Raw genomic sequence first — 26,390 nt, 5'->3', positions numbered from 1 at the left:
CCAGACCAGGAAGTGGAGAGGAGCTGGAATCTTAAGTGTGTAATTTTTATTTATTTTTTCAAACTCATTCTGACCCTATTTTTGGTTTTGAATGGCTGCAGTGATCACTTGTTGTGACATCACTGCTGCAGCTGGGTAAATAGAGTACAGGCAGAGCAAAGTCTACCAGGTAAAAACATATTTGTTCTTTGTCAGGCGGATCCTGGGGGTTCCCTCCTGAAACCAGACAACGCCTTCAAGAGTGATTTCATGTAGAGGTTTCTGCTGGCATTTTGTACCTGCATTTTTTTCAGTAAAAAAACAAACTCCAGATGTTAGCTGAAGGTCTATGGGGGTGCATGCAATGCAGGACAAACGTTTTTGCTTAGTAGGTCGTGTTGTCTTTCTGCCTCCTTTTCAAAAACGCAGCATGGCATTTTTCAGGTGCTTTTTTTGTTTTTTTACTTCCTCCACTATAGAGAAAAAAAGCTGCAAAAAAAGTCTCAGTTCACACAGACATTTTGAAAAAAATAAAATACTAAAAAGCTGCAAAAACTGCAGCAAAAAAAAAAAAAAAACAATGAGCCAAAAAATAAAAAAAAATGCTAGATCCAAATTTGTGTGTAAGGTCCCTAACACATCAAGTGTAAACAACATTTCATTTAGGTGGTCCAATATAGTTACTTTTAATATACAAATGGCTTGCTCTTTGATTGTAAATCTATATGCATTAGGAAGTAAATTTTAAAGGGAATCTGTCACCAGTTTTCTGCTGCCCTCACTATTAAATCCTAACCGCTCCAGTGCATGCCAATGAGTCCCCACATTCATGAGCCCAACCTGCCTCTGACAAATTTTTGCAACTAAATGAGCAGCAGGTGGGCAGGGAGAGCCCAGGAGCTCATGAATATTCAGGGCTCATCAGTATGCACTGGAACCATCAATCAAAGAATTTGGCAAGGCAGCTTGGTCAATTAAAGAAAGTGACACAGCATTTTGACAGGTTCCCTTTAAGGCTCCATTCACACGTCCGCAAATGGGTCCGCATCCATTCCGCAATTTTGCGGAACGGGTGCGGACCCATTCATTTCATTTTCTATGGGGACGGAATGGATGCGGACAGCACACAGTGTGCTGTCCACATCCGCATTTGCGGAGCGCGGCCCCGATCTTCGGGTCCGCAGCTCCGCAAAAGATAGAACATGTCCTATTCTTGTCCGCAGCTTGCGGACAAAAATAGGCATTTCTATAGGGGTGCCGGGCGGGTGTGTTGCTTGTCTGCAACACACCACGGACGTGTGAATGGAGCCTAAGAAGAGTTAAAGTTAACTGAATAATCTAATAAGCGGCTGAAGAAAATGGTGTAATTGAAGTACTTTGCTTTTCTGTCAGTTTTAACATTATTTCTCGCCCATATTCATTGGGGGACACAGAGACCATGGGTATAGCTATGTCCTCTAGGAGGCGTTGACACTGGTAAAAGCTGTTAGCTCCTCCCCTGGCAGCTATACCCCCTCCAGCCTGGAGAGAGAGCTTAATTTTCTTCTAGTGTCAATAGAAGGCAAGACCTCTCTGCTCTGCAGGGATCTCCTGAAGATTTGTTATTTTAGTTTATTTTTTTCCTTCTTTTTCAGATGGGGAAACAGTGGACGCCTCGCCTCCCTGTTCTCCCGGGGTCGAGCTGCGCCAGTGCCGGTCACCCGCACTGCTGCCCCCCCCACAGAAGACAAGGTGGACCAGGGCAGCCTCGCTCCCCTGCATCCCGCCAGCCAAGGGGTCACCCATCCAAGCCCCCCTTTTCCAGCATCCTGCCACTACGGTGCCAGTAGCTGAAGGGGTGACCCTGCTGGACCAGAGGAGGGGGGAAGAGAAGAGAGGTGAGTACACGGGACTAGGTGAGTATGTTAACCCTCCTGGCCATCCCTCACTCTTGGTGGTATTAGTATTCAACAACCAGGTGCATACTTATGCCCTGAAGCTATTTCCAGGACCACCCTGTCTGCCTGAGGCCATCACCAGCTTCCCTCAAGCCATCAGCACCCCTCTTGTCATTCTTTTTACTCCTCTTGTTGTGCAAGAAGGGACATCGGCACATGGGTTAATACGCCGTCTGGAGCGCACATGCAGAGAGGGGAGCGCAGGAGGCTCCCGCTCCCCTCCACCCTCCGGAGTCGTTGGATTTATAAGGGCCGGCACCTACCTCATTGTCACCCCCTTCGGGAGCGGATGCCAGTCACGCCGCTCCAGAGGGGGTTAACTGCATACGTTCGGCCGGCACCACATCGGTGCATTCGCCTGCTGCTCTGTTCATGTGGCTGGCCGATGCAGGGCTACCAGGACAAATCGGTGAAGGATTATACACTGCTCAAAAAAATAAAGGGAACACTTAAACAACACAATGTAACTCCAAGTCAATCACACTTCTGTGAAATCAAACTGTCCACTTAGGAAGCAACACTGAGTGACAATCAATTTCACATGCTGTTGTGCAAATGGGATAGACAACAGGTGGAAATTATAGGCAATTAGCAATACACCCCCAATAAAGAAGTGGTTCTGCAGGTGGTGACCTGACCACTTCAGTTCCTATGCTTCCTGGCTGATGTTTTGGTCACTTTTGAATGCTGCCGGTGCTTTCACTCTAGTGGTAGCATGAGACGGAGTCTACAACCCACACAAGTGGCTCAGGTAGTGCAGCTTATCCAGGATGGCACATCAATGCGAGCTGTGGCAAGAAGGTTTGCTGTGTCTGTCAGCGTAGTGTCCAGAGCATGGAGGCGGTACCAGGAGACAGGCAAGTACATCAGGAGACGTGGAGGAGGCCAACAACCCAGCAGCAGGACCGCTACCTCCACCTTTGTGCAAGGAGGAACAGGAGGAGCATTGCCAGAGCCCTGCAAAATGACCTCCAGCAGGCCACAAATGTGCATGTGTCTGCTCAAATGGTCAGAAACAGACTCCATGAGGGTGATATGAGGGCCCGACGTCCACAGGTGGGGGTTGTGCTTACAGCCCAACACCGTGCAGGACGTTTGGCATTTGCCAGAAAACACCAAGATTGGCAAATTCGCCACTGGCGCCCTGTGCTCTTCACAGATGAAAGCAGGTTCACACTGAGCACATGTGACAGAGTCTGGAGTCGCCGTGGAGAATGTTCTGCTGCCGGCAACATCCTCCAGCATGACCGGTTTGGCATTGGGTCAGTAATGGTGTGGGGTGGCATTTCTTTGGAGGGCCGCACAGCCCTCCATGTGCTCGCCAGAGGTAGCCTGACTGCCATTAGGTACCGAGATGAGATCCTCAGACCCCTTGTGAGACCATATGCTGGTGCGGTTGGCCCTGGGTTCCTCCTAATGCAAGACAATGCTAGACCTCATGTGGCTGGAGTGTGTCAGCAGTTCCTGCAAGACGAAGGCATTGATGCTATGGACTGGCCCGCCCGTTCCCCAGACCTGAATCCAATTGAGCACATCTGGGACATCAGGTCTCGCTCTATCCACCAACGTCACATTGCACCACAGACTGTCCAGGAGTTGGCAGATGCTTTAGTCCAGGTCTGGGAGGAGATCCCTCAGGAGACCGACCGCCACCTCATCAGGAGCATGCACAGGCGTTGTAGGGAGGTCATACTGGCCCGTGGAGGCCACACACACTACTGAGCCTAATTTTGACTTGTTTTAAGGACATTACATCAAAGTTGGATCAGCCTGTAGTGTGTTTTTCCACTTTTAATTTTGAGGGTGACTCCAAATCCAGACCTCCATGGGTTAAAAAATTTGATTTCCATTTTTATTTTTTTTTGTGATTTTGTTGTCAGCACATTCAACTATGTAAAGAACAAAGTATTTCAGAAGAATATTTTATTAATTCAGATCTAGGATGTGTTATTTTTGTGTTCCCTTTATTTTTTTGAGCAGTGTATTTTCAGTGGCAGGAGAGCTCTTCCGCTCTCACTCGGGGGCATCGGTCCGCAGTGCGCTAACGCATAGACCCGACCTCCCCCGCTGCAGACCGGGAACATGCACCGGCGGACACGCAGGGAAGGGAGCGAAGGAGGCTCTCCCCTATCTGTGATCCGCTGTTGTCAGGGCTCTTAGGGGGTTAATTACTTCCCTGACAGGAGTGGGGGGGGGGGGGCGGTGCTCTGGCGCGAATCCTTCCCGCCAACCCCCTCCTCCCCCCCCCAGAAGCCGCTGGTTCCCGCCCTCTCCAGGACACCTTAACTTTTTCTGGCCAGCCACTGAGGGCCAGCACTAGATTATTCTGAGGATTCTATCTCAGTACAGTTGCCTCCAAGTTATATAGTTAACCCCTTCCTGCCTCTCTGCCCACTTGATGTTGGGCATCCAAGTTTATTAAATAAAAAAATAAAATGAAAATAAAATAAAAAAAGAAATATGCGCATTCATACGGGCCCCCCCTCAGCCTCATCACCGCAAGACCACCCTGTCTGTGTGGTACCAGGCTGGGCCCGTGTCCTATAGCGGACAAAGGAGGACATCTCATAGTTCCCAATTCCCCTCCTGGGTCGTTGGTTGATATTCCTCCACCTACGCAGATCCAGGGAGGAGAGCTGAAGTATTCCCAATCCACCCTCTGGGTCGTGTGATTGATTGTTCTCCAGCGCACTCCAGTACAGGACCTCTGGATCCCAATCCGTCCTCCGGGGCCGTTTGGTTGATAATTCTTCAGCGCACTCCAGTACAGGACCTCTGGATCCCAATCCGTCCTCCAGGGCCGTTTGGTTGATAATTCTTCAGCGCACTCCAGTACAGGACCTCTGGATTCCCAATCCGTCCTCCGGGGCCGTTTGGTTAATAAAATTCGCCACCAGCGCGATCCGGTGCAGAACCTCCGAAAATTCCCATTCCACCCTCCGAGGTCGTCTGGTTGATAAAATCCGCCTGCGCCATCCAGCGCAGACCCTCTGGAAGTTCCCATTCCATCCTCCGGGGTCGTCTGGTTGATAATCCTCCACCTGCAAGATCCAATGGTGGACCTCTGGATCTTCCCAATCACCCTCCCGGGTCGTTTTGGTTGATGAGCACCGCCTGCGCACTCCAATGGTGGATCTCTGGACTTCCCAATCTCCTTCTGGGGTTGTTTTGTTGATATGCACTGCCTGCGCACTACAATGGTGGATCTCCGGACTTCCCAATCTCCCTCCGGGGTCGTCTGGTTGGTAAAGCACCGCCTGCGCAATCCGGTGAGTGAACCTCTAGAAGTTCCCATTCCACCCCCGGGTAGTTTGGTTGCCAACTCCTACCGGCGAGCCTGCGACTGCCATGGACAAGATTCTGAGAGTTAAGACTGCACACAACGGGCCAGAACAGGATATTTTCCTCCTCTGTCACCACCACACCCCCACCCTTCCTCCCTAGGGTCACGCTCAGTCGCACCCTCCTCTCTCTGGAGAGGTTCGGTCCGAAGGGGGGGGGGGGGGAGATCAGTGGTTTGGTCTCTGCCGTGATTCCGGTGCGATCTTCCAAGATGGCGTCCGAGGTAGACAGCAGTACTTGTCGTATGCATTACCCCCTTCCTTAGGCGGAGTATTTGCACTACTACTGGATGCAGTACTCCCTTGGATATTACCTCCCTCCATTGGGGTCTAACCGCACTAGAACTTTTTCAGTGCCGGCAGTAGGCGTTCCCCCTTTTAGTAGGTGGCGGAACTGCATTCCCACTGGGGTCAGTACTTACTGTATGCATTAGCCTCTTCCATAGGTGGCTCTATGGCATTATCCCTGGTTTTAGTGTTTACTGTATGTCTTACCCCCTTACGTAGGTGGGGTATTCATACGGGACTCTCCATATGCCTTGCCCTTTCCGAAACAGACGTACTCTCTACTTGGATTCGGTTCCTGCTAGATGCATTACTGCATTGCCACCCTTCATGGTGGCGTACTTGCACTACCACTGAGTGCAGTGCTTGCCGCAAGCATTACCCCCTTTCTTTGGTGGGATAATTGCAACATTGCCCCTTCCACAAGTGATCCACTACCGTGGGGAATGAGTGCACCTCTACAAGTGAGGCGTAGCGAGTATTGTTACACACTGGTACCCTGTACTCTTCTTCGGTATTTCGATGCTGCCAGTGGATACTTTGGCTGTTTCCACGTTGTGTCCTTTTCCTTCGGTGCCGGTCTGGGGCATGAATATGACAACCTCTCTCTTCAGGGGGTTGCCCAGCGTCACTCATGTGTCCTAGCGTCCCCTGTATCCATGGTCCTCCACTTTTCCAATATGTTATCCACCATTCCTGATGTGGGAAGTGGTTGTGCTGGCACTCTGGTTTGGCTTTGCAGCGTGTTCTCCGCTAGTGCGTTTTTTACGCTGGTACTAGCGTTCGCAGTCGCTGCAGTGGGGCATCCCTTCAGGTAGGGGTTCCACCCGGACGCTGGCTTGGCAGTTGTTCCTGTTCTACACTTTTCCCAGGTGGAGTGTTTAAGGTTAGCTCTCCTTCCCTGAGGCAGTATGGTACCATGGCTTCTATCGGATTCCTCTAAGTTTGTGCTGGCGGGGCACGCTGCGACTCCTACGGTACGGGGGTCCTGGGGTAGCCATTACATACTCTGGCTCCTCCTGCACGGCTCCTTCGTCAGGGGACCGTCTCTTCTAACGCCGAATTCGGTGGCGTACGCTGCATGGCCTCCTCCTTAGGGGGAGTGTGGTGCCGCCAATCTCATCTGGTGGCTACTTCTGTGTAGTGCCAGTCTCAGATGGGGAATGGGCTTCGCCCTGCCCCCTTTTCCTTCCGTTTTTTCCTTCTCTGGCTCAGGGTTCACGGTCACTCCGCAAACCTTGGTAGTTCCTACGTTACTACTTCCCCTCATCTACGTTGATGCAGGGTATTGGTTCTGTAGGGTTTTTTCTTCCAGTCTCATTCCGAACCGACTGTTGGGCTGTGACGTTTTCCATATTCTCCTTCTACAGGGGAATCCTACCCGTTGGTCCTGGGTGTACTACCCGTATCTACAACTACCTCTAAGACTTGACTACTGATTGCCACGTCAGTCCGATGGTAGTCATGCCTTTTCACTGCACATTCCGTGGCTAGACTACGAGACTCACCACGCCAGGCGGAGCGGGGGTGCTGTCACGACTCGCCACCGTTGCTGGAGTTTCGTTTCCGGAACAGAACACCCCTTCTATTCTTCCTCCTCGAGGCAGGAGGTTTTCTTTCTCTCATCTTGGTCTGGTCGAAATTTCCGTCAAGCAGCGTTGCTACACCGTCAATACATGGTCGCTGACAGAACTCCTCACCGTCGGTGATTCTCATTTAGTCTCTACTTCTACCTATACAATGTATTGATTCCTTGGCTTGCGGTTGGACACTCCTCATTCAGGTGTTTTTTTTCTTGGTAGTTTATCAGCCGGCTTCTCAGTCTCCCCACAAGCCTCTTCGGCTCGAGGGACTTCGGTGGACCAATTACTGTTTCCAGAATTCCCCCCTTGAGCCCTTGCGGGAGATGTCTCTCTGACTCCGGTCCTGGAATGTAGTTTTTCTTGTGGCTATCACATCCATCAGACGGGTGTCCGGGTTGGGGCGCTCTATTGCAGAGAACCTTCCTGGTTCTTCACAGGGATCAGCGGTCCTCCGGCCCGTTCATTCATTCCTTCTCCCGATGGTGGTCTCTGATTTCCATTTCAATGAAGAAATTGTCCTTCCATCACCGTGCCCTCCCCTTCACTAGGGGACGGGAGTTACACCATTTGGACGTTGTCAGGGCTCTGGCAATTTATTTGCCAGCCTCCAGTTCCTTCCGGCGTACGGACTCCTCTTTTTTTGTCATCCCAGAGGGTCCTCGCAATGCATTGGCAGCCTCCAGGGTGGCAATTGCACGTATGCAATTGCTGAAGCATACTGCATGCGGGGCAGGGTTCCGCGCTTTGGTGTCACGGCTCACTCCACCAGAGCGGTGGGCGCTCTTGGGCTCAAAGGATTCAAGGTTCAGCCGCGCAGTTGTGCAAGGCGGCTACTGACCTCCTTACGCACATTCACAGAAATTTGCCAGGTGCATACTTATGCATCGGCGGGTGCTGCCTTGGGCCGCATGGTCTTGCAGGCGGCAGTTCTTAGTTGCCTGCAGGGGCGCTTGCTCCATGTGTCTGTGGTTTTCCCTCCCTGTGGACTGCTCTCGGACGTCCCATGATCTGTGTCCCCCAATGAATATGGGCGAGAAAACAAGATTTTTGTATAACTTACCAGTAAAATCTTTTTCTCGCTCTTTATTGGGGGACACAGCACCCACCGAGTATTGTTGTTCAGCCACAGTTGTGGCTGTTGCTGGTTAGAACCTGGTTTGGTTCTCGGCATTGTTGCTGTTCCACGTTTTTTCGTTGGTTTACTTGCTTCTCCTACTGCTTCTCACAAACTGAAGCTCTCTCTCCAGGCTGGAGGGGGTATAGCTTCCAGGGGAGGAGCTAACAGCTTTTACTAGTGTCAACGCCTCCTAGAGGACATGGCTATACCCATGGTCTCTGTGTCCCCCAATGAAGAGCGAGAAAGAGATTTTACTGGTAAGTTATACAAAAATCTCGTTTTACGGTCTGTAAAATTGGTTTAATTAGTACAGCATGTTGGTTTTAAGGCTATGCTCGAATTAGCCTTGTTGCTTCTATTTATAATGGTAGCCACGGCGCTGTGCCGATTTTGCTGAAGTGTCCGTCATATTGGCAGAAACCATCTGCAGTGAAGCTTCAAGTGCAGATGTGAATAGAGCCTTCAACTGTTAAAATTTTGCACAGATCTTTGGTACATGCTGTATTTTTTGCTTTGGTGTTGCAGATTCTTTATGCAGTCTTCTCTGGAATCTTTACCATTATTATAAGCAATTTTTGCCCTCTGTTGAAGCAAGAATTAATGAATTGCGTAAGCCTGTGGAGAAAGAGCTGAAAGTAAGTATATGTGTATTCTGGAACGCTGGTTATCCTGTGGTATAGATTAGTTGCAGTCACCACTAATAGCAATTTGTTAAGTTATTAAAGAATCATCATTTATTAGTTGTTGTTTTTTTGTAGTGCGAAACTAATGGAAGTTGCTTAATGAGCAAATAAATGAGTAGCTTTTATTTCTCCACTTGGTAATCGATGGGGAGAGGCATAGGTTGTATATTACTTATATAAAGTGGTACCTTACAACACAGAAAACGTTTACTCTTCCTGATGTTTTTACAGTCAGTTTTTAATGTTAACCATTTTATTCTTGTAGGATTTTGTGAGTATATCCAAGTGGAATGATGTCAGTTTCTGGGCTGTAAAACAGTCTGTGGAAAAAACCCATCGGTAAGACAGTATTCATAGGCCATAGATTCAGTTAGATGATTATTGGGCTTGTACTATACATTGAAGAACGAGATCAGCTTATTAATGGAACTAGATATAATGTATGTCAACCCAGCACACTCTAATTGCTTTCTTGTTGAGTTTCATTAAGTGTAGATTCCTGGATTCATATTGGTCATGCTTTCCTTTTAGAACACTCTTTAAATACATTAAGAAGTTTGAAGCCACTCTGAATGAAGCCACCACTTCAGCATTAGTGGAAAGTGTCCATGAGGATCAGCCGGATTTCACGAACACTGCAGTAGACTTGAAAGTCAAAAGAAATGCTGTGCAGCACCTCGCTTCTGTACTGAGCTCTGCCTTATCTGGAGGGCGCAGTGTACCAGTAAGGCAATAAAGGAGCTATTAAATTCTGTTTTGCCAAACTCTTTTAATTCTTGTTTGGCCAGTGTTTGTTTATAATTAACATTTTGAAATATGTACTGTTTATTTTTTTAGTTCTAGTTTTATTTCAAGATTAAAGTATTTCATTTATTAAAAGTAGGCTGAAGGAAATGTGAAATAGGCTTCCATGGCAAGCAATCAGATTCCACCTCCCATGTTTCAAACCTGATTCATTGCCATTGGCAACTACTTTGCTTTTAAGTGGATGAAATTTTATGCATCAGTTTTACCAAATGCCAGTTTTTTATATGTAAGATTAACCACATAATAGTTACATTAAAATTGGAAAAACCCTCCTGAAAATTTTACTTTAATATTGCAGATTTTTAATATATATCCGAAGTAAATATTGACACACAACTCAGGGGACACAATTGCATTTTTAACCCCTAGTGACATAACAAATTTTCCTACTGTTCCAGCAGTAATACCGTAACTTTTAAATTTTAATTTTTTGGGCAATCATTTTGGGGGACATATAGTGTACTTAATAATTTTTATTTTTATTGGAAAAGATTAAAAAAAAGCAATTTTAACATTATTATTTTTTTCCTACTGCAGGAAGGAAAGTTGCTCCCCAATTCCCCCCCAGACTGAAGAGGGGTGGGCTGCTTTAGCTTCTCATGTCTTGGGGATTGGTAGCAGCTAGAGATATAGGCCTAGTCTTGTTTTAAAGCTAGCATTCCAAGCCAGTATCACAGCATTTTCTCCACTACATCGGAAGATATAGCTGTTAGAAATTGGGATGGCGGTGAATGTAGCTGAAAGTAAAAGCCGTTTTCCCTGCTTTCATTCCTGACTTGATTTCTAACAGCTATATTTCCATTTGTAGTGGAGCTAATGCTTTTGGAGTCCCAGCTTTCAAACAAGACCAAGACCATATCTCTAGTTGCTACCAATCCCGAAATATAAGCAGCTAAAGCAGCTGTCACCCTGCTGCCTGAGCTCTGTTCTGGCTGAACTGTTAAAAGGGAACCTGTCACCGGGATTTTGTGTATAGAGCTGAGGGCATGGGTTGCTAGATGGCCGCTAGCACATCCGCAATACCCAGTCCCCATTGCTTTGTGTGCTTTTATTGTGTAAAAAAACTGATTTGATACATATGCAAATTAACCTGAGAGGAGTCCTGTCCCTGACTCATCTCAGGGACAGGACTCATCTCAGGGACAGGACTCATCTCAGGGACAGGACTCATCTCAGGGACAGGACTCATCTCAGGGACAGGACTCATCTCAGTTTAATTTGCATATGTATCAAATCATTTTTTTTTCAACAATAAAAGCACACAGAGCTATGGGGACTGGGTATTGCGGATGTGCTAGTGGCCATCTAGGAACCCATGTCCTCAGCTCTATACACAAAATCCCGTTGACAGGTTCCCTTTAAGTACTTTTCTCAAAGCCCAACTGTTAGGTGGTTAATTCATCAGCATGTAGCAACTTTTTTTTTTTAAATGTGGGCTTATGTTTTTATTTAAGTCATCAACTTTAAAGCATTAATATATTCTGTTCTTCTAACAGCTAAACTATGGAGAGAACATTTATTCAGCCGAGTCGCTTCAGTGCCGTCTTCCAAAGCTGACTAAAAGAATGAGACACTTGTGCAGTTCTTTCATAAAGAAGAGCCAAATGCCAGCCTTGTTTGAAAACCTCAATATGTTTACTGGTAGGAAGAACTACAGCACACTTCCATATTTGTCTCACCCAGTGACGAGAAATGTCATTATTTATATATATTTTTTTCTTAGAGGGAATCTTAGAATCTGTGCAAGAGCTCCGTAATCTTACCATAGACCAGACTGCAGAAAAAGAGAAGCAAAAATCAGAGGCCAAACACATCTTGATGCAAAAACAAAGGGCACTTGCAGATCTTTTTAAAATGTTGTCAAAAACAGGTATACTGTGTGTAGTTAGCAATACATTTTTGTACTTCTTTTCCATTTGTCCCATACTTGGTATAGTACTGTTCATTGCATCATTGTGTAATAACAAAAATGCTTTAACATGGGGAAATATCATCACTTATAGGTTTGTCTTATCGTCGGGGAATTGCATGGATGCGTTCTAAGGACAATCAGGATATCCTCTGCCTCCATCCTTTGGACGTTCGCAGTGCTTTCACAGTCTCAAGTAGTGCCCTGGACACCAATTCTGAGTATGAATATTATTTGTTTTCTAGAATAGTTACAGCCTTGTCTATTTTAGTTCATAAGCGTACTTAATCTGCTATTCATTTGAATTGTTGACTAAAACAAATCCATTTCCATTTGTAGTGTCACACTAGATCTGTATGCTATCCTGTCATGAGAACATCTATAAATCTGCCCTTTTTTAGTCCAGGAAAGCGGTTTTCATTTATTAGCACACAAACATTTACGGTTTTTACCTTGTTTGTGGGTCAGTGCCACAAGAATTTAACAATGCAAGAAATTGTGCATTCCTAGGGGTACTTTCACACTAGCGTCAGGGGACTCCTGCAGGATGTTCCGGCGAGTGAACAGCCTGTCGGATCAGTCCTGCCACTAGTTCACCTGTGTCCCCTGACTGTCGCTCCGTCCCCATTGACTATAATGGGGGCGGGGGTGGAGTTCCGGCGGCAGCATATGCCGAGAGGCAGCCGGACTAAAAGTACTGCATTCAGTACTTTAAGTTCGGCCGCCTCTTGGCGTGTGCTTCCGCCGGAACTCCACCCCCGCCCCCATTATAGTTAATAGGGACGGAGCGGCAGTCCGGGGCCACACGTGAACTAGCGGCAGGACAGATCCGACATGCTGTTTACCCGCCGGAACAGCCTGCCGGAGTCCCCTGCCGCTAGTGTGAAACTAGCCTAAGTCAACCGATAAACTGGTACTTAAGCATTGAACAATTTTTTTTTCTACAGGCTGCTTGCAGAAATCACCACCACTTGGGATGGGTGCCAGAAGTATTTCTACAGATCTCTAGCACGTAATGCTAGACTGGAGACTGCATTGTTGAATCCTGTAAAGGTAAGAGATACTGATGGATTTCGATGTGGACACTGTATAACTTGCAGTGAATATATGCAAGCCTGGAGGCTTAAGACTGGGTGTGTTCACATGGGGAGTACATGCTGCCAATTTTGCACCACAAAACAACTGTGGTAGAGTTAAATCCATAGCAAATTCATGTGTAACTCGTGCAAATTCATGGAGTATTCACAGACTGAAATAACTGAAATTATGATTTGCATAATAAGGATTTTAAATGAACATATTTTACTTTTAAGTCCAAGTTCTGTAAATATCATCTGACCTGATAAAAATATAAATTTATATTAACCACTACAGGACCGCCGTACGCAGGATTGCGTCCTGGCGGCGGCCCTGTTATTCCTCCTGGATGCGCCGGCGCGTCCTCTCGCGAGAGGCGAGATTTCCTGTGAACGCGCGCACACAGGCGCGCACGTTCACAGGAACCGAAGGTAAACGAGTGGATCTGCAGCCTGTAGATGCGATTTATTTTTATTTTTTTTTTTTTTTTTAACCCCTGAAGGGTATATTAGACGCTGTTTTGATAACAGCGTTTAATATACCTGCTACCTGGTCCTCTGGTGGTCCCTTTTGCTTGGATCGACCACCAGAGGACACAGGCATCTCTGTAAAGTAGCACCAAACACCACCACACTACACCCCCCCCCCTGTCACTTATTAACCCCTGATCACCCCATATAGACTCCCTGATCACCCCCTGTCATTGATCACCCCCCTGTAAGGCTCCATTCAGACGTCCGTATGTGTTTTGCGGATCCGCAAAACACATACGGACGTCTGAATGGAGCCTTACAGGGGGGTGATCAATGACATGGAGGTGATCACCCCCCTGTCATTGATCAACCCCCTGTAAGGCTCCATTTAGACGTCCGTATGTGTTGCGCGGATCCGCAAAACACAGACAGCGCGGATCCGCAAAACACGGACAGCGGCAATGTACTTTTCCGCATTTTGCGGATCCGCACATTGCCAGAACTATATAGAAAATGCCTTTTCTTGTCCGCAATTGCGGACAAGAATAGGACATGTTCTATAGGCTCTACAAAAAACGCATTTTTCGCCCGATCAGGCCTGATCTTGTGCGCACACTTGCGTTCAGTCTGCCCCACCGCAGTGCCCGAATTATTTTTTTTTCTGATCACTGCAAAAACACCGTAAAATTGCAGCGGCGCTATAAAAAGTTCACTTTTGAGGGGCATGGCGAGTTCATAGAAGATTTTATTTTTTTTTGTCAAAAGTTAGCGGAAATTGATATATTTTTTGTTTTTTTCTTACAAAGTCTCATATTCCACTAACTTGTGACAAAAAATTAAATCTCACATGAACTCGCCAATACCCCTCACGGAATCCAAATGCGTAAAAATTTTTAGACATTTATATTCCAGATTTCTTCTCACGCTTTAGGGCCCCTAAAATGCCAGGGCAGTATAAATACCCGTGGATAGGATAAAGGACGGCTCACCCCTGGCTCACGATGGCAAGGTGCACCAAACAGATGTCGTACCCCGATCACCAAAAGACAATAGTAATATAAAAAGAATGGGCACTCTTATAACTAGACCACAAGGTTAGCCCATTCTTTTTATATCAGTATAAATACCCCACATGTGACCCCATTTTGGAAAGTAGACACCCCAATAATAATTTCCGCTAACTTGTGCCAAAAAAAAAAATCTTCTATGAACTCGCCATGCCCCTCACGGTATACCTTGGGGTGTCTTCTTTCCAAAATGGGGTCACATGTGGGGTATTTATACTGACCTGGCATTTTAGGGGCCCTAAAGCGTGAGAAGAAGTCTGGAATCCAAATGTCTAAAAATGCCCTCCTAAACGGAATTTGGGCCCCTTTGCGCACCTAGGCTGCAAAAAAGTGTGCCGTACTCAGGAGAAGTAGGGCAATGTGTTTTGGGGTGTCTTTTTACATATACCCATGCTGGGTGAGAGAAATATCTCTGTCAAATGACAACTTTGTATAAAAAAAATTGGAAAAGTTGACTTTTAGACAGATATTTCTCTCACCCAGCATGGGTATATGTAAAAATACACCCCAAAACACATTGCCCTACTTCTTCTGAGTACGGCGATACCACATGTGTGACACTTTTTTGCAGCCTAGGTGGGCAAAGGGGCCCAAATTCTAAAGAGCACCTTTAGGATTTCACAGGGCATTTTTAACACATTTGGATTTCAAAATACTTCTCACGCATTAGGGCCCCTAAAATGCCAGGGCAGTATAACTACCCCACAAGTGACCCCATTTTGGAAAGAAGACACCCCAAGGTATTTCGTGATGGGCATAGTGAGTTCATGGAAGTTTTTATTTTTTTGTCACAAGTTAGTGGAATATGAGACTTTGTAAGAAAAAAAAAAAATCTGCATTTTCCGCTAACTTGTGACAAAAAATAAAAAGTTCTATGAACTATCTATGCCCATCAGCGAATACCTTAGGGTGTCTACTTTCCGAAATAAGGTCATTTGTGGGGTTTTTCTACTGTCTGGGCATTGTAGAACCTCAGGAAACATGACAGGTGCTCAGAAAGTCAGAGCTGCTTCAAAATGCGGAAATTCACATTTTTGTACCATAGTTTGTAAACGCTATAACTTTTACCCAAACCAATAAATATACACTTATAGCATTTTTATTTTATCAAAGACATGTAGAACAATAAATTTAGAGGAAATTTTAAATAGAAATGTATTTTTTTATTTTATTTATTTTACAACTGAAAGTGAAAAATTACATTTTTTTGCAAAACATTCGGTAAATTTCGATAATAACAAAAAAAGTTAAAATGTCAGCAGCAATGAAATACCACCAAATGAAAGCTCTATTAGTGAGAAGAAAAGGAGGTAAAATTCATTTGGGTGGTAAGTTGTATGACCGAGCAATAAACCGTGAAAGTAGTGTAGGTCAGAAGTGTAAAAAGTGGTCTGGTCATTAAGGGTGTTTAAGCTAGGGGAGCTGAGGTGGTTAATGAAGCTGTTGACATTTGGACATATGGTCTATATGGCCGACAGTACCATCATGTGAACTCCCCTCCTAATTATTACGTTCACACCCATCACTAACTGCTGCCTAAAATCCTGCACATAGCTATAGTATAGGTCATACTGAAGAGCTCAGTGACTTTAAACTTGTAACTGTCATAAGTGCCACTTTTGCTGCAAGACAGTGCATAAAATTTCTAATCTGCTGTGGTTAACTAAAGTCCTATTATTGTGAAGAAGCTTCTATAAGTATCAGCTCAACATGGAAGAATTCCAAAATGTATCTGGAAGTAACATCCACACTGGAACTGTGTGTCAGAAGCTTTCCTGAAATGGGTTTCCATGGTAAAGCAGCTGCACACAAGTATGAGATCAGCATATGCAAAGCGAACAGTCAGCCGAGGGGCTGTAACACCTTGGAATGAGTTAAAACGACAATTTGAAGCCAAATCTTCTCGTTCCAACATCAGTGCCTGACCTCACAAATGCTTTTTCGGTTGAATGGGTCCATATTCCCACAGCCACACTCCAAAATCTTGTGGAGAGCCATCCCAGATAAGAGGAGACCTACAATTATTATTTTTTTCAAAACAAGCTCATATATAGACATATTGGTCAGGATCCCACCTATGTTTGGCCATGTATTGTGCATATTGAGCATTTTTTTCCCTTTTTTAATTGAATTACCATATTTTTCAGAGTATAAGATGCACCCCGGGTTTAGACAACAGAAAATTAGAAAAACTTTTTTTTTTCCTACTTATTAACCTACCTACCCTGGCGGTTTTAATGAAGTGGGGGGGTCAAGGTCACTAAGGGTCCATTCACACGTCCGTTTTTTCTTTCCTGATCTGTTCCGTTTTATGCGGAACAGATCTGAACCAGTTCTGTACCCATTCATTTTCAATGGGTCCTGGAAAAAATCGGACAGCACAATGTGTGCTGTCAGTTTCCGTTGTTCCGTTCCACATGTCCGAAAAAATATAAAACTTGTCCTATTCTTTTCCGCAAAAATCGGATCCTGGACCAATACAAAGTCAATGGATCCGCAAAAAACTGAAGACATTCGTATGTCATTACGTATGTCATCCGTTTTATGCGGATTCCGTTCCTGGAAATTAAATGGCACCTGAGGTAACACATAACTAGACTTTTATTCACTTTTTTTTTTCAATTTTTTTTTCAAAGAAACCCAAACAACTTTATTTGCTTATTGAAATTTATACATGTTTCTGTTTTTTGCGGATCCGCAAAAAACGGATGACATACGGAAACATTTTTAGGAACAACGGATCCGCAAAAAACGGACCGAAAATTGGGATATAGAAAGATACTGACGTGTGAATGTAGCCTAACTTTGAGGTCTAGCATAAAGGAGTTAATACTTTTTGTCAGCAAATGTTAACCTTAGTGTGTCATCTGCTGACCATTGAAATAAACAGCAGTGGCGATTGTTGTCACCTCAGTAAATGTACCTATAAAAGTAAACGTGTCTCCAGTTCTTGCTATCTTTTTTTTTATTATATACTCTCCATGATCAATGACATTAGGCCACGTTCACATCGTCACAGAACAGCCTGCCAGAGTTCACCAAAATCTACAGATTACCTCTGGATCCCTATGGAGTGTAATGGGATCCGGCAGGTGCCTGGATGCTACCGGCAATAAAGGCCTGAGATTCGGCCGGCATTTGTGCTGGTTCAGCTTGCCGCAGATGAGAATGCGGCCTTATACAAATTCACACACCTCTGCAGTATGCACACAAACACATACATACACAGCCTTGCCGCATGCACATCTGACCTGTATAGATGCAGACACAGCTTTGTTACACAGCTGATTACTTTGTTCTTCCTGGTTCTGTCCTCTACCATTCGTTACACCACCAAAGGTCCTTCAGCTGCAGTTTAGTGGCGCTTTCATCTCTATTTACTGCAGTTGGTAGACCTTCAAGATAGTTATTTTCGTGTGCATTCAGCCTTCTTTCCTGCCTGCACTAATGACACAGATACAGGAAGAGAGAAAAATGTGCAGATGCACACCTTTCTCACTGATTGGGCAAAGCACTGTATGAGCGCTCTGCTGGATAATTAAAAGGGTTTTCCAAGACTTAAGAAATGATGACTAGAGTTGAGCGGACACCTGGATGTTCGGGTTCGACGGGTTCGGTCGAACTTCGGAAAAAGTTTGATTTTGGGACCCGAACTTGAACCCGAACCCCATTGAAGTCAATGGGGACCCTAACTTTTGGGCACTAAAATGGCTCTAAAATAGTCCTGGAAAGGGCTAGAGGGCTGCAAAAGGTATCAAAATGTGCTTAAGAGCATGGCAACTGTTCTGCAAACAAATGTGGATAGGAAAATGACTTAAAATAACAAAATACAGAAAAATTAAAAATAACAATCTGGATCTAGGAGTAGGAGGTTGAGGAGGCGGTAGATGTGGCTGTGTAGGTGGAAGCGGCGGTGAAAGAGGAATAGGTAGCCAACACTGATTTGTGTTATTTTTTTATTTTTTAATTGGGGTATCCCCCAAAATATTGTGGCATTTAACAAAATAAAACAAAGAATAAGTGCACTTGAGTACAAGAATGGATGGTTGAGGCTGGTATAAATGTCTATTCTGCACAAGGTACTGACAAGTCCTGTGGGATCCATGCCTGGTTCATTTTAATAAACGTAAGCTTGTCCACATTGGCTGCGGCCTGTGATAATGCTCTCTGCTGTGCTAAACACACGTTCACACTATACACTAACTGCAGGGCAGGTCAGCACCTCCAAGGCTGACAAAGCTTTTCCACATTTTGGCCATGCTAACCCTGCCTTCTCAGGTGTTGGCGGTGCCCCAGCTGCATTGGCGACCTCTTCCTCCTCTTCTGCCTTCGCCTTGTGCTTCCACTGTGCCCCCGCTGTCAGGTGGGTATGCCATCAGCAGCGCATCTACCAGCGTGCGCTTTTAGGCAAAAGGGGGTTCATGTTACCCAGCAATAGAACAGAGGATTTTGAGAGAACGAGCCCCATGTCACCCAGGCACAGCAGTGGTTCATTCATGGCAAAAGGGGGTTCTTGTCACCCAGCAATAGAACAGAGGATTTTGAGAGATTTAGCACCCTGTCACTCAGGCACAGCAGGGGTTCATTCACGGCAAAAGGGGGATCTTGTCACCCAGCAATAGAACAGAGGATTTTGAGAGATTTAGGCCCCTGTCACCCAGGCTCAGCAGAGGTTCATCACGGCAAAAGGGGGTTCTTCTCACCCAGCAATAGAACAGAGGATTTTGAGAGATTTAGGCCCCTGTCACCCAGGCACAGCAGGGGTTTGTATACGCCAAAAATGGTAAAATGTCACCCGACAATTGAAAATAAGAATTTTTTCAATTTAGGGCACTAAAATGGGCACTTTTTTGCATTAAAATGGCTCTAAAATAGTCCTTGAAAAGGCTAGAGGGATGTAAAAGGCAGTAAAATGTGCTTAAGAGCATGGCAACTGCTCTGCAAACAAATGTGGATAGGGAAATAACTTAAAATAAAATAACTAAAAATTACAAATTATTAACCTGCAACTCAGAGGAGGAGGTGGATATGGAGTCGGAGGTTGAGGAGGTGGTGAATGTGGTGTTGTAGGTGGAGGCAGCAATGGAGGAGGTAGCCAACAATGTTTTTTTGTTTTTTTTAATTGGGGTAGGTAGCCCCCAAAATATTGGGACAAATAAAATAAAAAAGAAAACAAAGAATCATTGCACTTGACTTGAGTACAAGAATGTATGTTTGATGGTGGTATAAATGCACAAGGTACAGACAAGTCTTGTGGGATCCATGCCTGGTTCATTTTAATGAACGTGAGCTTGTCCACATTGGCTGTGGACAGGCGGCTTGTCTGGGATGACGCCCCCTGCCGTGCTAAATACACGTTCAGACAATACACTGGCTGCAGGGCAGGCCAGCACCTCCAAGGCATAAAGGGCAAGCTCAGGCCATGTGCCCAATTTGGAGACCCAGAAGTTGAAGGGGCAGTCCCGTCATTCAGTACGTGTAGGCGTTTGCACACATACTGCTCCACCATGTTGGTGAAATGCTGCCTCCTGCTAAGACGTTCCATATCAGCTGGTGGTGCTGGTTGTTGTGGCGTGCTGACAAAGCTTTTCCACATTTCGGCAAAGGCTAACCCTGCCTTCTGAGGTGCTGGCGGTGCCCCAGCTGCGTTGGATACCTCTTCCTCTGCCTTCGCCTTGTGCTTCCACTGTGCCCCCGCTGTCAGGTGGGAATGCCATCAGCAGCGCGTCTACCAGCGTGCGCTTGTACTCGCGCATCTTACGATTACGTTCCAGTGAGGGAATTAAGGATGGTAGGTTGTCCTTGTAACGGGGATTCAGCAGCGTGGCCACCCAATAATCAGCACAAGTTAGAATGTGGGCAACTCAGCGGTCGTTGCGGAGACACTGCAGCATGTAATCGCTCATGTGTGCCAGGCTGCCCAGAGGAAACTAAAAGCTGTCCTCTATGGGAGGTGTATCGTCTGTGTCCTCTGTATCCCCTTATCCACGCACCAGTGATAGCCATGAGCTGGTCTGGGTGCCACACTGCTGTGAACATGGTTCCTCCTCCTGAATCTCCTACTCATCCTCTACCTCCTCATCCTCCAGAACTGTGCCCTGGCTGGACAATTGTGTACCTTAGGTTTGTGGGTGCAGGAACCCGCCCTCGGAGCCACTTGGGAATGACTGGTCGGAAACCCTACAAAATGATCCCTCTTCCTCCTCCTCCTGTGCCACATCCTCTTCCATCATCCGCCAGGAGCGTTTTTTCAAGGAGGCATAGAAGTGGGATAGTAACGCTGAGAACGGCGTTATCGGCACTGGCCATGTTGGTGAAGTACTCGAAACAGCACAACAAGGAACACAGGTCTCGCATGGAGGCCCAGTCATTGGTGGTGAAGTGGTGCTGTTCCGCCGAGCGACTCACCCGTGCGTGCTGCAGCTGAAACTCCACTATCGCCTGCTGCTGCTCGCACAGTCTGGCCAGCATGTGCAAGGTGGAGTTCCACCTTGTGGGCACGTCGCATATGAGGCGTTGAACGGGAAGGCCGTAGTTATGCTGCAGCGCTGACAGGCGAGCAGCAGCAGGGTGATAACACCGAAAGCGCGCACAGACGGCCCGTACTTTATGCAGCAGCTCTGACATGTCGGGGTAATTTTTAAGGAATCTCTGCACCACCAAATTCCGCACATGCGCCAGGCAAGGGATGTGCGTCAAACTGGCTAGTCCCAGAGCTGCTACGAGATTTCGCCCTGTATCGCACACCACCAGGCTGGGCTTGAGGCTGACTGGCACAAACCACTCATCGGTCTGTTGTTCAAGGCCCCTCCACAGCTCCTGCGCGGTGTGGGGTTTGTTCCCCAAACAGATAAGTTTTAAAACTGCCTGCTGTCGTTTACCCCTGGCTGTGCTGAGGTTAGTGGTGAAGGTGTTATGCTGACCGGATGAGGAGCTGGTAGAGGATAAGGAAGCAGAGTAGGAGGAGGAAGCAACAGGAGGCAATCTGAAGTGCCCTGAAATCCTCGGTGGTGGAAGGACATGCGCCAAACTGCTATCCGCCTCAGGCCCAGCCGCCACTGCATTTACCCAGAGTGCTGTTATGGAGATATAACGGCCCTGACTGTGCTTACTGGTCCACGTATCCGTAGTCAGGTGCACCTTGCCACAGATGGCATTGTGCAGTGCACACCTGATTTTGTCCCCTACTTGGTTGTGCAGGGAAGGGATGGCTCGCCTTGAAAAGTAGTGTTGCCTGGGCACGACGTACTGTGGGACAGCCACCGCCATAAGGCCTTTAAAACTATCTGTCTCCACCAGACGGAATGACAGCATTTCAAAGGCCAGTAATTTAGAAATGCTGGCATTCAGGTCTAGGGATCGCGGGTGGGTAGGGGGGTACTTCCTCTTCCTCTCCAGCGTTTGGGATATGGAGAGCTGAACGCTTCCGTGGGACATTGTGGAGATGCTTGGTGACCCAGGTGTTGGTTTTGCTGGCAGATCCTCTGTTTGCGGGGTGCCAGGTGGCACTGTCACTCCAGAGGTGGATGAAGAGGCCGCGACTGCAGCAGAAGAGGAAGCAGGAGGAGCCAGAGACCTTTCTTGGTTTTTGAGTTGTCTACTCCACTGCAGCTCGTGCTTTGCACTTAAATGCCTGGTCATGCAGGTTGTGCTCAGGTTGAGAACGTTTATGCCTCGCTTCAGGCTCTGATTGCACAGCGTGCAAACCACTCGTGTCTTGTCGTCATCACATTGTCTGAAGAACTGCCACGCCAGGGAACTCCTTGGAGCTGGCTTTGGTGAGCTCGGTCCCTTGCTGCAGTGGGCAGTAGCAGGCGTACTGTCTAGAAGACCTAGATTCCATGTGGGGTCTAGGACCTCATCGTCCTCCACATCATCTTCCACCCAGTCTTCACCCCTGACTTCCTTGTCGGTCTGCACACTTTCGAAAGCCCCAGCAGTTGGCACCCGTGTTTCGTCATCATCAGACACGTGCTGCGAAGGTCCTCCCATGTACTCATCTTGAAAAATAAGTGGTTGGTCATCGGTGCACTCAATCTCTTCCACTTCTGGGGCAGGGCTAGGTGGATGGCCCTGAAAAACCCTGCTAACAGAGTCATCAAAAAGCAAAAGAGACTGCTGCATAACTTGTGGCTCTGTCTGCTTGTCTGATTTGCAAGGGGGTGAGGTGAAAGACTGATGGACATCGGCTGCAAGTGCCAACTGTGGTCTTTCAGCAGGAGACTGGGTGGGAGACAATGTGAAGGAACTGGATCAACTGTCAGCAACCCAATCTTCTATCGCCTGTACTTGTTCAGGCCTCACCATTCGTAGAGCAGCATTAGGCCCGACCAAATACCGCTGCAGGTTTTGTCGCCTACTCGCACCTGAGGAAGTGGTTTCTTCTGCAACAGAAGGGGTTTCTTCTGTTCCCTGCAACAGGAGCTCCACCAGCAGCACCACAACCTGGGCCACGTCCCTTATTTGACGCTATAGTAGAATAGAACGACAGTATGTAAAGGGTGCATCTCACACAATCTGAACCACTGTAGGCCTGAAGTAAATATATCTTTGCACAAAATGGCTGTATTTCAAATGGCTGTATTTCAATTGCCTGATTCAAACCCCTGTATGTAGGGGGGTATCTCACACGGTCTGAACCAGTGTAGGCCTGAAGTAAATATATCTTTGCACAAAATGGCTGTATTTCAAATGCCTGATTCAAACCCCTGTATGTAGGGGGGTATCTCACACGGTCTGAACCAGTGTAGGCCTGAATTCAATATTGGTGCACCAAATGGCGGTATTTAAAATCTCTGAATGTAACCCAAATGTATTAAGGGTGTATCTCGCAATGACATTTGTTTAACAACTGAATTTGACAGAAGTATATAAGCCTGTAATTTCACACATGCTGATGCTGCAAGGCCTGAAAATAGTGGGGGTTTTTTTTCAAAAAAGTGTTTTTCAAACCCCAGAAAACGGGTGTATTTCTACCTTAAATTGCACACTGACTAATCCAGATGTTGTAGGTTGCCCCCAAAAAATGGTGATTTGCAATGTCCCAAAAGCTCAGATGCAGTGCTGGTGCACTGAGCATGCATAAAATGGCCGCCGCCACCCACCTAACTAACAGAATTATTAAAGTTTTTTTTTTTTTGGTCAATGGCCTCAGGGCAGGGTAAAACGATTGTGTCCTGCACCCACACAACTATTTCTAGGTAGATCGCTGAGTTAGATTCTCTGCCTGAAATCACAAGTCCAGCAGCATCCTCTCCCTACACTTGTAACAGCAGAGTGACGTGCAGCGCTATGTGACTTAAGCTTATATAGAGCCTGGGTCACATGCTGCTCTGGCCAATCACAGCCATGCCATTAGTAGGCATGGCTGTGATGGCCTCTTGGGACAAGTAGTATGACGCTTGTTGATTGGCTGCTGTGCAGCCTTTCAAAAAGCGCCGAACACCGACCCCGAACTTTTACGGAAATGTCCGGGGTCCAAAAATCCTAAAATTCGGGTCCAAAAATCCTTTACAGTTCGGGTTCGCTCAACCCTAATGATGACCTTTCCTCAGGTCAGGTCATCAGTATGTTAACAATGGTGGTCTGACACCCGGGACCCCGCTGATCAGCTGTTTGCGAAGGCACTGGCGATCCTGTCAGCGCCGCTGCGTTCCCAGTGCTTGCCAAGCACAGAGCTGTACATAGTATAGCAGCTGTGCTTGGCATTGCACTCAGCCCCATTCACTTCTTTAGTCTAGGTCATTTCTAAAGTCTCATAAAACCCCTTTAAGGAAGCAGTCGGGGAGGTCTGACACTGCAGGCGATTAAGACACTTTTAAGCAAGATGTTTTATTGATTAAAAAAAATAAAAATGTGCGTGTTATAGTCCAAAAATACAGCACTTTTATATTTTGCTTTTTAATTTTACTCCTGGAATTCATTCCGTTTCTCTTTATGGTTTTTCGTTTAATCTTCCTGTGTTTTTTTGGTTTGTTTTTGTGTAGGAACTTGGCCTAGGGAACATTGAGCGATGCAAGGGTTTCTCTGGTCATCTTTTAAAGACCATCCTGAAACAGAGAAGCTCCCTTACTACTGTAACAGAACAGTGGATTATTCTCCGGTAATGTACAGATACTGTTTTCATTATTTCTTGAGTTAAAACAAGTAGATAAGGGAAAAAATTAAATTTTGTGAGCAATCATGTTTTTACATCCAAAGTCTTGGGCACTGCTTTTTTGTTCTTTCTTAAACCATATTGTATGCTGTATTTGAAAACTCTGACAGTTAAAGAGAGTGTCTCACTTCAGCAAATGGTATTTATCATGCAGACAAAGTTAATACAAGCCACTTATGTATTGCGATTACCCATATTGCCTCCTTTGCTGGCTGGATTCATTTTTCAATCACATTATATCCTGCTCGTTTCCATGGTTAGGACCACTTAGGATTGCAGAGTGGTCGTAACCATGGAAACAAGCAGTGTATAATGTGATGGAAAAATGAATCCACCGAGAGAAGAGGGCAATATGGATAATAATACAATAGTAAGTACCTTGTTATGAACGTTTGCTACATGATAAATGCTATTTGCATGCAACCCATTTAATATTCATTGACATAGCAATATTTATTCATATGCAGTTTGGTCTATGGGAGGCTGTGTCACAGATGCATTCAGCTCACTCGTGTAATTACTTATGTATTTGTGTTTCACTTCTTGCCTACAGTATAGAAGGAGATGCAGTGTAATTACTTATGTATTTGTGTTTCACTTCTTGCCTACAGTATAGGAGATGCAGATAAAACATGTAGTTAAATACAGATAGTGATCCATATTTGGCTCTATATTTCTGCTAAACTGTCTATGTAAATGATAGACTACATCAGTCTAAATGCTGATTTACAATGAAAAAACGTGCAGTATTCACCCCCCCCAAAAAAAAACAAGGCCTATATTTACTAATGCTATAGATGGCATAAACTTCTAAGACTGTCTAGACCTGCACCAGATTTATCACAGTGGCACAGGCTGGATGATAAATCCGATGCAGGGATAGACTCTTCCCCTGACTCTATACCAACTGTTTTTACCTCAAAACTTTAAATGTGCCAAATTTGTGCTGCTTTTGTAGACCGCTTTTTGGTGCAGTAGTAATATTAGTTAACCTGGCCTAGTGATTTCCTTTTTAGGCCAGCGCTTGTTACATGTGGCAGGCTGTTCCAGCAGAGAACAGCCTGCCAAATCTCTGCTTCCCAGTAATTTCTGTTCTCCAAATTTTTCATATTTTACAGAAATTTGTTGAGCTGTATGAAGGAGATCAACTGCCGTGTGGGATCATCTGATGAGTACAAGATTGCCTTCCCACCACAGGATGGGGCGCAGCAGTGGCTGGACAGATTGCAGCACCTTGTAATGCAGTGCAGCATTGTACTTGAACAATTATCCTGGTTATTGGAATGCTGTCCTGTAAATAATAAGAAAAGTGAAGATAAAAGTTGTGAAGATGCCAAGCCTTGGACAGCAGCACTGGATGTTCCTTCTCCAGCCGCTGCAGACTGGCTGCCAAAATTATGCACTATCCGCAGATCAGACAGTGATTGGCAGCAGTTGTATGAGACAGTAACAAAGATGTTAGCCAATATTAAAGCCACAAAAAAGGCTGTGGACACAATTCGACTGCAGTCTTGCGAGACTCTGTTTTATTCTTGGTGAGAGCTAATTTAAGATTTACTTTACAAACGGCTAAACACAACGATGTGCATTTACTGAAGTGTTTACACGACTATTGTGACGTAAAAATGTCACAAGTTATAAAGTAGTGATGAAGGGGCCGGGGCTTAGTGGAAGAAAGCTGGACTTTGAGGATTTACTAAGTTATAGCTGAAGTCTACACCAGCTCCTAGCAGGTGTATACTTCAGTTTCTGGCATATGGACTACCAGAGATGCTACTAATTTATTAAGAGGCATCTCACTTTGGCGCCTGATGAATCAAGGCTGACTTATGGAAACACCAGTCCTGTCCACCTTGCATCCTGATTAAGTATGGATAGGAACACAGGCCCAGATTTACTAGTGTCTGCTCCTTGAATCTACCTAAAACATGTTGTTAATTGCCACAATTTAGCGTAAGTAAGGTTTCTACAATTTT

The 26,390-nt window shown here is 45.9% G+C and overlaps 1 protein-coding gene across 2 annotated transcripts in view; it reads left to right on the top strand.

The window, feature by feature from the left end:
- MDN1 (midasin AAA ATPase 1) overlaps positions 1-26,390 on the top strand; it is a 315,164-nt gene that overhangs the window by 244,322 nt on the left and 44,452 nt on the right. For both annotated transcript variants that reach the window (XM_040428764.1, XM_040428763.1), the window contains exons 71-79: positions 8,768-8,877; positions 9,191-9,264; positions 9,457-9,649; positions 11,229-11,373; positions 11,456-11,602; positions 11,736-11,862; positions 12,589-12,694; positions 24,245-24,360; positions 25,533-25,949. In XM_040428764.1, coding sequence (XP_040284698.1) covers positions 8,768-8,877; positions 9,191-9,264; positions 9,457-9,649; positions 11,229-11,373; positions 11,456-11,602; positions 11,736-11,862; positions 12,589-12,694; positions 24,245-24,360; positions 25,533-25,949 — 1,435 coding nt within the window. The remainder of the gene's footprint in view (positions 1-8,767; positions 8,878-9,190; positions 9,265-9,456; positions 9,650-11,228; positions 11,374-11,455; positions 11,603-11,735; positions 11,863-12,588; positions 12,695-24,244; positions 24,361-25,532; positions 25,950-26,390) is intronic.

This window comes from Bufo bufo, chromosome 4, assembly GCF_905171765.1.
Source record: "Bufo bufo chromosome 4, aBufBuf1.1, whole genome shotgun sequence".
NCBI classification, from domain to species: Eukaryota; Metazoa; Chordata; class Amphibia; order Anura; family Bufonidae; genus Bufo; species Bufo bufo.
The sequence above is the reverse complement of the archived record's forward strand: the minus strand, read 5'-3'. Positions and strand labels throughout refer to the sequence as shown.